The 12,046-nt window shown below is 41.8% G+C and overlaps 1 protein-coding gene across 1 annotated transcript in view; it reads right to left on the reverse strand.

The window, feature by feature from the left end:
• Positions 1-12,046, reverse strand: part of HHAT (hedgehog acyltransferase) — a 147,245-nt gene that overhangs the window by 31,696 nt on the left and 103,503 nt on the right. The window contains exon 10 of the mRNA XM_033144836.1: positions 8,221-8,365. Coding sequence (XP_033000727.1) covers positions 8,221-8,365 — 145 coding nt within the window. The remainder of the gene's footprint in view (positions 1-8,220; positions 8,366-12,046) is intronic.

The following is a 12,046-nucleotide window of genomic DNA, read 5'->3' on the forward strand; positions in this document are numbered from 1 at the left end:
TAACAATGCAGTCACCTCACTTTTAACCTTTAAGGATGACTTGGATTAAAAGCCTAAATAAACAAGCAGACTGAGCTGCCATAACACTGTCCCATTGATTTGTCCCTCGAATTACACTTGCTTTATTCTTGCGTGATTTGGAGAAGAAACCTCTCTCGTAGTGTTAAGGAAAATCCTAGTTGTGAATAATCTCTCTCACTAGAGACATTGTTTGAAAATCATTCATTCCCTTGTGTGGATTAGCTTGGTAATGCTACCCAAGGTCAGTTAGTCTGTGCTGACTATCTCAGCCAGCCAAAGTAGCTGCCTGCTGCTACCCAGGAGACTTTAATTTGTACGGTCTGATTTATAGTTCCCCCCCCCATTCCACCATTTTAATTCTTCCTTCATGCAGGTGAAGAGTATTTATTTTAGCTCAGCACACTGTGTGCAATCAGATCCGTTTTGAACTTTGCGCTCTTCATGGCATCCCAGCTGAGTTTCCCTCTGCCATTGCAGAGAGAATTACTCTTTCAAATTAAGGAACTTAAAAGGGAATAGATGTGCTCACAAGGGCCATTAATCCTCACATGAGGGGGCAGCAGTCATGAACCGCACGGGACCCTGTTTTTCTGGCTGTTGACAGCTAGGCCTGAACACAGTAGCTTGCATTTATATTTCAAGCGCTTCCTGCTTAGATTCCTCCCTGCCCCCCAAAACGAGGAGCGTTCTTTGAGCAGTTGCATCTTGGTAGTTTTCAAAAGCCAAAGGCAAATGGTGCCCTCAAGGAGTCTTCTTTTTAAAAGAAAACAAGCGAAACCATAACTTTAATAACAGACAAATCGTTTCCGCTTTATCAGTGCCTAAAATCTGTCTCCTGAGGCGGCTGCCACATTCTGCCTAACGGCAGGGCCAGGCCAAGACCAGAGTCACTTTCACTATGACAAGCCTTAGAGTGATCTACTCAATCTTCATGGGTGATTGAGAGCTGAAACTGAATTAGCCCGTGCTCTTTTAAAAATAGGTGCCAGTGGGGGGTGGGGAAAGACATGGAGGCTGGTCAAACCAGTTCTATTGCTGGGGCAGACACTGCAGACTAGGTCTTATAGACATTACTAAAATTTTGAAAGCCTGTTTCTCTATTTTAACCAATAAAGGTCACGGCCACTTTAAACTCCATTTCCAGTTGTAGTGTCACTCTTACTCTCCAGTTGGCCACTGCCTCACACTGCAGGTACTGGGAGAAGGGAATGACTGAAGCCTGCTACTCCCCAAAAAGTGTAGCATTAAGATTGGTAGTGAAACCTTTACGTCTGGAAAGAATGACAGAGTTGCGCTCTGCACTATGTCCCTTCATCAACCTTATTCTCCACAATAATAATGCTTTCCGTATAAATACTAGAATGGGAGCAATTTTCATCTTCAGAACAAACAGAAACCAATATATTTTTTTGGGAGGGGGGAATCATTTTTAACATTTAGAATGTCTTTCAAAATGATTTTTTTTAAATGCTTGATTTCTGCACACCCAGTGGGTTAACATAGCCACATTCTTCTGCTCCCCACGAGAGCAGAGTTTCCTACCGGAAGGATAATCACTGTTATTTACTGCAGCTGGGAAAGGGTAATAAGTAACAAAAGTAAATATATGTAGAATTTCCGTCAAAGTCTAGCTTCAAGGATAATGACGCTTACAGTTAAGGGATGTGTGTTTTTCTTTTTTTAAAAAAACAACAACAACACCAAAGAGATGTAATTTACAATAAGACAAAAACACTCTTTCCAAATGATTTTTTTGTGCAAATATGTAGAAGACAGACTTTGTAAAGAAATCATTACATTTGAAACAAGTTTCAACCTTAGTCTAATAAAATATTTAAGGTGATGGGGATTAGGCTGGAGTGTAGGGGAAGACATCAGGAGTCAGTTTATTATTATTCTGCTGCATTGGTCAGCACAATGCTGCCCTCGAGGTCTTTTCCTGTGCCCCCCCCATCCCCATTGCTCCCTTGGTCATGAGGTGGGGAGAGCAATTATCTTTCTCTCCACTTAAAAGCACATTATGTGTATACTCCCCATCATCCGTAGATCTCAGGGCAGTTGGCAGTATAAAAATACAAGATAAAAACACAAAATACATAATAGAAACAAGAACAAACCATTAACCCCATTCCTCACCCCCATGGAGCAGAAGGAGGAAGTTAGAAGAGTGACACTCTTTCCCACTTTATCTTTCAGCTCTATGGTGCTTTCCAAGGTTCAGATTAAGGGCTCTTCCAGACTTCCACTTGTCCCACCACTCCCCGCCCCTGGGGAAACCCGACCTTTGCCACTGAACCACAGCAAATGTCTGTTGGATTTTCCACGGATTGATGTTTGTTCTGATTCAGTGCTAAAGAGCGAGTTTTCCTAGGGAAAGCCATGGGACAAACAGAAAACCGCTCAGTCCTGTGCTTTCTAGACATGGGACAAGTGGAAGTGTAGACAAGCCCTAATTCTGCTGGACCCAACTTTTATCCAGATACATTGGGAAAAGGAATTGTGTGCACGTGTGCTTTACTTCTGTCTCTTGGGGGAAGTGATCAGGGGAAGAGAAGTGAGCAAAGGGTTGGAGCCCAGAGCACCTGCTCAAAAATCCAAATTCTAGCAGGAGCGACGAATATAAAATATCATTGTTGTTCACATGCAAGTCTAGAATATGTGGCAATACAAATAGCAGCAGCTTCCTTTTACAAAGTACAAGCATAATTGTGCTGCACGTAGTATTGCTTCTCTATGCCCAAGCATCATCGCACATACTCATCCAGGAACCAAAGTCCATGGCAAGAGGCTACCATGTCTGGATCCCAACTGCACGGGGGGGAATTGCACTCAGAAATGAATGGGAAGAGAATAAAATACCCTGCATGCTGGATACACCTTATCCCAAGTGTCTGTTTTTGACAGTAAGACACTGGATGGCCACAGCATAAAAATATTTTAAATAAATAAAGCTTGTTTATTGGTGACTGGGGTAGCTGGAAATTGCCCCCCTCCAGGTGAAAGATTAACCTTTCAACACTTTTTGTAGTTCAGGAGACCTGGTGAATGGAGCAGTGGCCTTGCCATGCATATTTTTTCTCCAGTCTCACCCAATAGCTGGACGGGGAAATCTCATAACTTTAAGGCATGGATGGGGAAATCTCTCAATGTTGGTTTCTCACAGTTAAATTCAGTTCCCCACATTTCCACATCAGTTTGCAACGATGATGATGATGTTGGGGATGACTGTAGGAAGTCCTCGTGAAAATTCACCAGCAGATTTTGGTGTGAGTTTCTCCACATATATTTGTATGGAGTCTTGCATACAAAGAGGCTGAAATCATTCCACTTAGCGCCTGAAGAACATCACAATTTGGAGCCTGTGCTAGACCACCCAAAGAGCTGATCAGTGAAAAGCCAGCTGTGTAAAATAGGACAATACCCAAAGCACAATCCCAATGGTGAACTCTTTTGAATCAGCACTCTGTTTTCATTTGTGTAAAATAAAAAAACCAACCAATAAATTATTGGGAGTAGGGAGCTAAGTAACATGTGTGTGCAGGGAAATAAGTGTTTATTGCCTTGCGTCGTTATTTACTTTTTCAATCCGTAATTTTTTCTTTTGGCTCAAGCAGGTCCTTAAGGCAGCTGACAATCATTTATCAGAAAACAAACCACAACAGCCTATATAACAAAATAGGAAAAGAACATTAATATCTCAGCAGAACAGAGCAACAGGCCTGGCATCTCAATTATTAAATTTCCCGAGGCACGTTAGCTCACTACCCCAAGCTAACTATTGCTCATTTAATGTTTCTAGAGTCCATACTCAATATTTTATATACAACAACCGTGCTTCTCTCTTATGTTATGTTTCACCTTGCAATATCAAGCAGAATGCTGCAGGCCAGGATACCAAAGTCCTCCACAAAAAGTAAAGAAGCACACTGAATACTATGAGCTCACATAAAATAAAGAACGAAACAAATTTGGAGATCATATGGTAGTTTTGGGGTACCCATAAACTACAGACATTTGCAATCACTCTGACCTAAGGTGGCAACCTATGTGCATTACCAAAAATGTGGGCTGAAGAGGGCACAGGTTTGCATAGCAGTTGCGTATACCAATTTATGTGTCGTATCCAGCACTGCTGTCCTGCTCCCACAGGGGACGTCTGCTTGTACAACTGAACTTCCCCCTCCTCTTCCCGACAGGTGTGGAGGACTCTCTGGAGCAAATTTGGGGGGCACATGGGGTGAGGAGAGGAAAGGGGGGGTCCTGTTTCACAAGCGGATGCCCAGTTGCATAGAACTGGAATACAATCCTACATGTACAGATGCAAGTCCAGAAACAATTACTGCAATTATTAGAAATGCAGTACGTCTCCCCACAAGGGGACAACTGGGTCAAGGTGGCTTGTGTGCCTGGTCCGGCAGCTGCCCAGATGCCACTACTGATGGGCAACTTCAAGGACCTTGTTTTCCCACTGGATGGCTCTTTTATCTTTAAACTGTTCTTGAACCCTCCTAACAGAGGATGATCGTCTGACAGCCCTTCAAACAGAGCACAGTCCTCTGCAAAGAAGAGCACAGGGCCACCCTCATCTGATCGCAGGACCAGGGCCTGTGAGCGTAGATTAAGTTGTACACTTACAAGTCCAAGTAGCTTTCCTTGGTTTAAAATTGCAATGTTCTAGTTCATTATTAAATACAATGCCTGCCCAAAGTCATTTGATTCAACAGAACCCTGAGCAGTCAAGACAATCTGGTAATCTGGGAGAAAATCATGCTTTCGTCTCTTGCCTCTAAAAATAGTGTGTACATCTTCTTCTTCTTCTTCTTTTTTAAATGCCGTTTTACCTTCCCTATGACAATGACTGGTTTTCCAGCTCTATGCAAACAGACAGAACAAATACCAGGTTATATTTGGCTACGTGCCAGGTGGCTGAAACAAGTAAGAACAAACCTTCGCACGTGTAAAGGATCCTGACAGCTGAAGGACAAGACCCTTTCAGACTACTGTAATGTGTGAACTCAGCGATTCTGGATATAGGATCCAACCATTCCTGTGACCAGGCCAGCTTTTGCTATAATGAGAATTATTACTGACTTTATCCGCAATTGCCCAGTTTGCAAGCTACATTTGCCCTGCATTTTGCTCACAGTGAAATTTCTGAACCAAGAGGGTTGTGACTGGCACACATCAGAAGACAGTGGAGGGGACTCAAGAAAGTTTTGATGCAGCTGAAATACTTCTCAAGGAGAGGGATGGTGATGGTTCCATAAACCCTTATCTGGGATGTCCAAATAACATTGATTCTTTCAACTGGGCTATGTAGCTAGCAGAGGTTGGCGCAGAGAGAGTGGTGTTGCTCTCTTGGCTTCCCAATGCCATGAATCGCTGCCGGTCACTGAGAGGGGGAGGGACAAGGCCTAGGGAGCTTAACATGCTGTATGAACTTTGCTGCCCTGCCTGTACCACCCTGTTCAGGCTATCTATGTCATTTGACTCCCAATGACATTGGACGCCTAAGTGAAGACTGCTGTTGATACGGTGTTGGTTCGTATTTGATCTGCTTTGTACATAATCCTGTAACGATGCAGCCAACAACTAATTCATAAAGATGGGCCTGATTACGTAGAAAACAAAACATAAAATGTCCATTTTTGGACATTTTGAGGAAACGCCAGAAAAACAAAGAAAAACACAGCAAAACTTCTTCTAAGACACTATATCCTTTTAGGAATCAAAGAAACAGACACCATATATATTTTTCATACACTTCTATCATAAAAAACAAGCTGAAGAAGGCATCCATGCCGAAATGGGGCCCTGTCCTGGTCTCCCTGGTTTACATCTGACACGTATTTGAGAAGCCTTGACATCTATCTCTAGAAGACTTCAAGGAAAATTTCCATATGAAACTATTTTATGTTTAAGACTGTAATTCTTTACAGAATTGATATTACATTTGGAATTACTTACGAGTAAACGTATGTTTTTTGGTTAAAACCTTTGGCCAGAGTTCTTATTTGGATTCATTACAGTGTATTTGGCAATAAGAACTCCAACTTCTTTTACGAGTACTTTAAATTTAAGCTACTGTTGCAAATGGCAAGGCAGATCATTTGAAGACAAAATAAAGAAGGTCCCATCCAAGAGAAAAGTCACCTTTCTTCTGCCGGGTTCAAGATGCAGTTTTACATATTTCAACCACGATCAGGAAGGATCTTACACTTTTAACACAAACACCAAATTCACATCATTTGTGGACTAAAACACAATGACAATTTTCAGATTGTCATTGTGTTTTAGTCCACAAATGATGTGAATTTTCAGATATTGAGGCACGCGGTTTCTATTTGTAATAATGTTTCGACGTGAGCATGGTGTAACACAAAGTTACGTATCTGTCCGAAAACATGATATGGTCCCAAAGCTATCCTAGTGTGTTCAATCACGCAACTGTATTGTTTAACGTGATTTATATAACATACACGTGCAAATGCACAAATGTGATGACTGTGAAAAGTTCAGATCTGGACCTGCACTATAAGAGGCCAGTTGAGGAGTAGCAAGCGGCTGCTCACACATTTCAACACAGAATTACAGCATAGTGTGCTGCAATCCCAGTGCTCCCTGCTCTGTATTTATAGAGCTGATTGGCCTTTAATGTTAGGGTTGTCATATGTCAGGAATTTCCTGGACATAGAACAGTATTCAGCCCTTGTAAACAGTGTCTAGGCAGAAATCACTTAAATGTCCGGGACGTATGACAGCCCACATATGGCAACCCTATTTAATGTGGAAGACAAACAGCAAAAAGTGCAGAGCTATTCCTTGGTGCTAGTGGTGATTCCTTGATAGCTGAAGCAGTGGGGAATTAGATGGCTGTGAACTAGGGAAGGAACCAGTACAATAAGGAATTGTCGGTGGTAGACTGCCATCTCCCAAACTATTATTTACAAAGTTCTTCTAGGTAACTACCTCTCATATAAATGGAACGGAGGAAAGAGAGAGTCATAGAAAGGTTATTTTTAACACTCTGTAATTTAATGTCTCTTACTTCTCAACAAGGAAGATGTAGTACCATTGCCCTGAGCAGTTTTGAAATTAGTTTTTCACTTTTCAGTACCATGGGTCTGACCAGTGAATTGCTTAAAAGTGATATTTCAGATCCTATTTACTGCACAATGGGGGCAGCATAACTTGTACAGAAAAACAATTATTGCTGAGGCACCTAAAAACTCTGTATGATGCATACCGATGCAGCGAGTGCCTTAGAAGAGGAGAGGAAACACTTCGGGCATCCTACACATTCTCTGAATCTGGTGGCGTAGTCCCCTGCCTATGAAAGTTTATGCTACGATAAAAGTGCAATAAAGGTGCAAAATGTTGTGTCAAATGAAAATATATGAGAGCTGGTCCAACTGTGATGCCTACTGGTGTAATGACACCTTTGCGAACTCCTAGCACCCACAGAATCTCTGAGCCTCCCCATACACACTCACTGCCCCCTTCACTACAAGGCAGCAAGGCTGGGTACCTTTTTCTCCCTTGAAAAACACAGCAAGGTGAAAGAGGAAGTGGGAAGAGCGACACTCTCTCCCACTTCCTCTTTCATCTCTATATGCTTTTACAGGGGAACACAGGAAGCTACCTTACATTGAGTCAGACCATTGGGTCCATCTAATTCAGTATTGTCTACATTGACTGACAGTGGCTCCGAACTCTACCTGGAGTTGTCATAGATTGAACATAGGACTTTCTGCATGCAAAGCTGTGTAGAACTTAGTTGGATGCAACCCAATATGTTTTTAATGCTGCTGCTAAGTTTATCCAATTTTGGCTTTAACGCTTCTTGTCCACTTTTAGGGATTTCATATTATTGTTTTTTTTGTACTGGTCCATTGTGCTATAGGACACTCCAAGTACCAGCAGGAAATGCTTCTAAAAAGTGCCTGGAATGAAAATAAATAATAAAGGATCAGGCTGCCAGCCAACAAGCCCTGGGGAAATGCTACAATGACTACTGCTGAGATGATGTCAAGGACAAGGAGGACTAACTGGAAAAGGCATATAGTGCAAGACACAGTGAATGGCACCTGAGAAAGATGCTAGTGTGTTTTGCAATGCTGAATCAAATTCCAGGAAGGTGTGTCTAACAACAACAACAACAACAACAACAATTTTTAAAATCAGATTGATAGAACTTGCCTTCTACGAAGATCCTGTTCCAGTAGATTCTGCCAACATGATTCCCTCCAAGAAAGATAAGGTTCGAGAAAATCAACCACATGGTAGACACAGATGCCAGAGCTGCATGGAGTCGCCGACAGCCTCTTGGGGACAAAAAATGGTTCTGAAAAGAAGGTAAATTGGATTTAATACACAAGTTAGGAAGGGATAACTGCTGGGCATGTGGAGAAGTAAAAGCAGATTACATCCATATTTTCTGGAACTGTCCCCAAATACAGGGGTGTGTTTTTCTTTGGAAATAATCTCAGAAACGTTAGGAACACAAATCCCTATAGAACCTAAGACATTTCTGCTTGGATACATAAAAGGTGTTTTCATAGACAGTGATCAAGAGATGGCAGTCAATTTGATTACTTCAGCAAAAATAATAGTCGCAAAGAGCTGTGGTGGGGAGAACTCTCCTCACTACTTTTAAAGAGATTGAAAAGATCTGGACCACGGTGAAAATGGTCAAACTAACCTATTACAGGAGAATACAAGCAAATAAATTCATGGAGAAATGGGTATTTTTCTTGATATATTGGAATAGCAAGTATAATAACGTAGACGTTATGTTGTTTTCAGTTTATTGTTAAGCTTTTAGGTGGAAATTTTGTTACTGTGTTGTAAACTTCTTGTTTATTGCAAACTTATTGCAAACCATAAAAATATCAATAAAAATGGTTCTGAAAAGCAAATTTTAAACAGGCAGCTTACAATAAAATCTTAATACTGGAAGAGTAAAAATAAATCATGGTGGTGTTAGGGTGACTGCTACAGGTATAGTGAAGTCATGAGAGTGGGGAGAAGCCCCTGCTCTCTTGTAAATGTTAATATTTTAAAAAAAGAGATGGGGAACCTGCCACTCTCAAGCTGTTGTTAGACTACAAATCCCATTACCTTGCCCCTGGGCATGCTGGGAGAGGGTGGTGTGAGTGGGAGTTCAACAAATCTGGAGCATGGCAAGTTCCCTATCCTTAAAGGTAAAGGTAAAAGTACCCCTGACCATTAGGCCCAGTCGCGGACGACTCTGGGGTTGCGGTGCTCATCTCGCTTTACTGGCCGAGGGAGCCATTGTACAGCTTCCGGGTCATGTGGCCAGCATGACTAAGCCGCTTCTGGTGAACCAGAGCAGCGCACGGAAACATCGTTTACCTTCCCGCTGGAGCGGTACCTATTTATCTACTTGCACTTTGACGTGCTTTCGAACTGCTAGGTTGGCAGGAGCTGGGACCGAGCAACGGGAGCTCACCCCGTCTCAGGGATTTGAACTGCTGACCTTCTGATCAGCAAGCCCTAGGCTCAGTGGTTTAGACCACAGCGCCACCCGCGTCCCCATCCTTATCCTTGGTTTACAGCAATAGGGCATCATTCTAAGAAGAATTCTCCTCTGCATTGAAAGTAGTGCTGGAAAGCACCTTGGCTTAGTACACCACATTTAAAGGAAGTGTCCTGGGATTTATATAGGTTTAAAAAAATACACACACCAACAGAATCAATAGTTATCTTCCAGGGGTATACTACACAGAAAGTTTCAGAGCACATACGATTAGAAGCAGCTATATTACCAGACAACTCACTGGTTTTGCAAACTGTATGGTTATTGAGCGAACCAATTAACAGATGATAGGGTTTGGATTCAGTGGATCTTGGGCTTTCCCAACTGAGATGTGTACTCAGCCAAGGCTATGGCAGCCTAAGTTGCTCACCCCAGTTTAGCTGGGACTCAGCTGGCAGAACTTGACTTACACCATAGTTAGTCCCCAAAAAGGGTTGTTCCAGCAGTGGGACAAGGAGAGACTTACATGTATTCCAACTCCGCTCTCAGCTCAGTCATGCATCTGTGCAACCCAGTAGAACATAGCTCACGAAAAGGGTGGCGTAAGTCAAATTCATCCAAATTCCTTGTGAACAGTTTGGAGCGGGGCAACTTACAATGGCGTTAACTTTCGCCATTGTAACAGTAATGCATGCATGTGCATAACTATGATAATTATGCATGGTGATAGTGTTACAAGATGCGGAGAAAATGGAAATAATAGCAGAATTTGGGGTCATCCATTGAAGCTGAATACTGAAATATTTAAAGCTTTCTGTGGCTTCTAGCCATGTTGGCTACATCATTTTTCCACTGCCAAAGGCTATATGCCTCTGAATACCAATTGCTGGGAATCACTCAAGTCCTGCTAGCAGGCTTCTGACAGGCATCTGCACTGCAGGGCGTTGGACTAGATGACACCTGGGTCCCTTCCAACTCTACAATTCTATGATTCTATGATCTGGTTGGCCACTGTGAGCACAGAATCCTCGGCAAGATGGATCTTTGGCCTGACCCAGCAGGCCTCGTCTTATGTTCTTGCTTTTTTCTTGAGCCAGGAGTCAGGGTTGTGCTTTACAGCTTGAATGTTCAATACTACAATAATCAATACGCATTTCAAAAACAGCAACGCAGAAGTCACTCTTGTGAGTAGGAAAAATTAAGTTAAATTCACATAGCAAATTAAGCACAGGGAAGTTAACTCAAAATATAAATACCTTTCCTGTCTCCATAATTTAGCTTTATGATTATTCTTCTACCATAATTGCTTTTATTGAAGGATCCAATTAATATTACTGTATACCTTCCTCTATTAAAGCTGCTAAGAATTCGTATCACTGGGTTAGCAGATTGTTTTCCAAAAAATCAAATCAAGTAACTTTGGAAACACAGGTTTTATGTTCAAACTTAACAGCAGAGAACTAGACACATCTACTCAGATATTCAAGGGAACTCACTCCCAGGTAAGCAAGTATAGGTTTGCAGCCATTTAATATGTGCAAGCAACAGTATTCCTACCTCTATTTGTTTCAAAGATAGCAATCCATAATTTATTACATTTTTGACATACTCTTGGCCATGTTTGTGAAGCTTTCAATGTTATGCATGTATAAAACATTCAGAGCTTTCTTATTACAAGGTTGACACCAACCACAAAGTACATTAATATTAGAGTGAACAGTCTGGAAACACATTTAGTCCTCTGCTGCACTTGCAGTATTTTTATTTGAAATTTTTTAAACTAGCCTTGCAGTGAACAGGGTTAAACTAGCCATAGTTTACTGCTAATTTTCATGTTTCAAAACTGTAAGAAATGCCATTCACGTGATCGGTTTAATTGCTGCTTTAAGTCCTCTTCTCATGTTATCCATATGAAGGGCTCTCTGTGCGTAGAAGGGGGAATGAGGGCTGACTCTGACCCCAGAGTTGCACAGATCCCAGGTACACCTTTCATAAGTTGATGTCTGCATAAGAGAAGCCCACATTCACAGAGGAAAATGTTGTGGTGGGTAACTGAAGCAGTGCTCAAGTGTTACTTTGGGACAGAAAATAATATTTGTGTAGGCAGTGCTATTTTTCTAGAAAAAGAGGTGCCGGAACTCACCATGAACACCTCCCTCATTCTCTTAAAATGGCAATGGCACCTACCAGAGAGGTGCTAGAAAGGAGTTCCAGTGTGTTCTGGCTGAAAAAAGCCCCAAGTTTAAGTCCACCCTTTTACAAAACCAGCTAATTCAGTTCAAGTTCATCCAAACAAACTTTTCTTTATAAAAAGTTCATTCACAGCCATTTTCTTCCAGCTTTTGGTATGTTGCAAGTTGCTAGGCTGACATATAGAGTCCAAACCAAATCAGGTTGACAAATAAAAAATGTCAACAGGTGAAGCTTTCCTTGTAATTTTATTTTTATACAGGAAAAAGTTTACCCTTGTTTACTTTGTGCCAGCCACACAGCTGTAAAAGGGACAAGGGACCATTTGCATTGTTC

Source organism: Lacerta agilis, chromosome 3, assembly GCF_009819535.1.
Source record: "Lacerta agilis isolate rLacAgi1 chromosome 3, rLacAgi1.pri, whole genome shotgun sequence".
Classification (NCBI taxonomy): Eukaryota; Metazoa; Chordata; class Lepidosauria; order Squamata; family Lacertidae; genus Lacerta; species Lacerta agilis.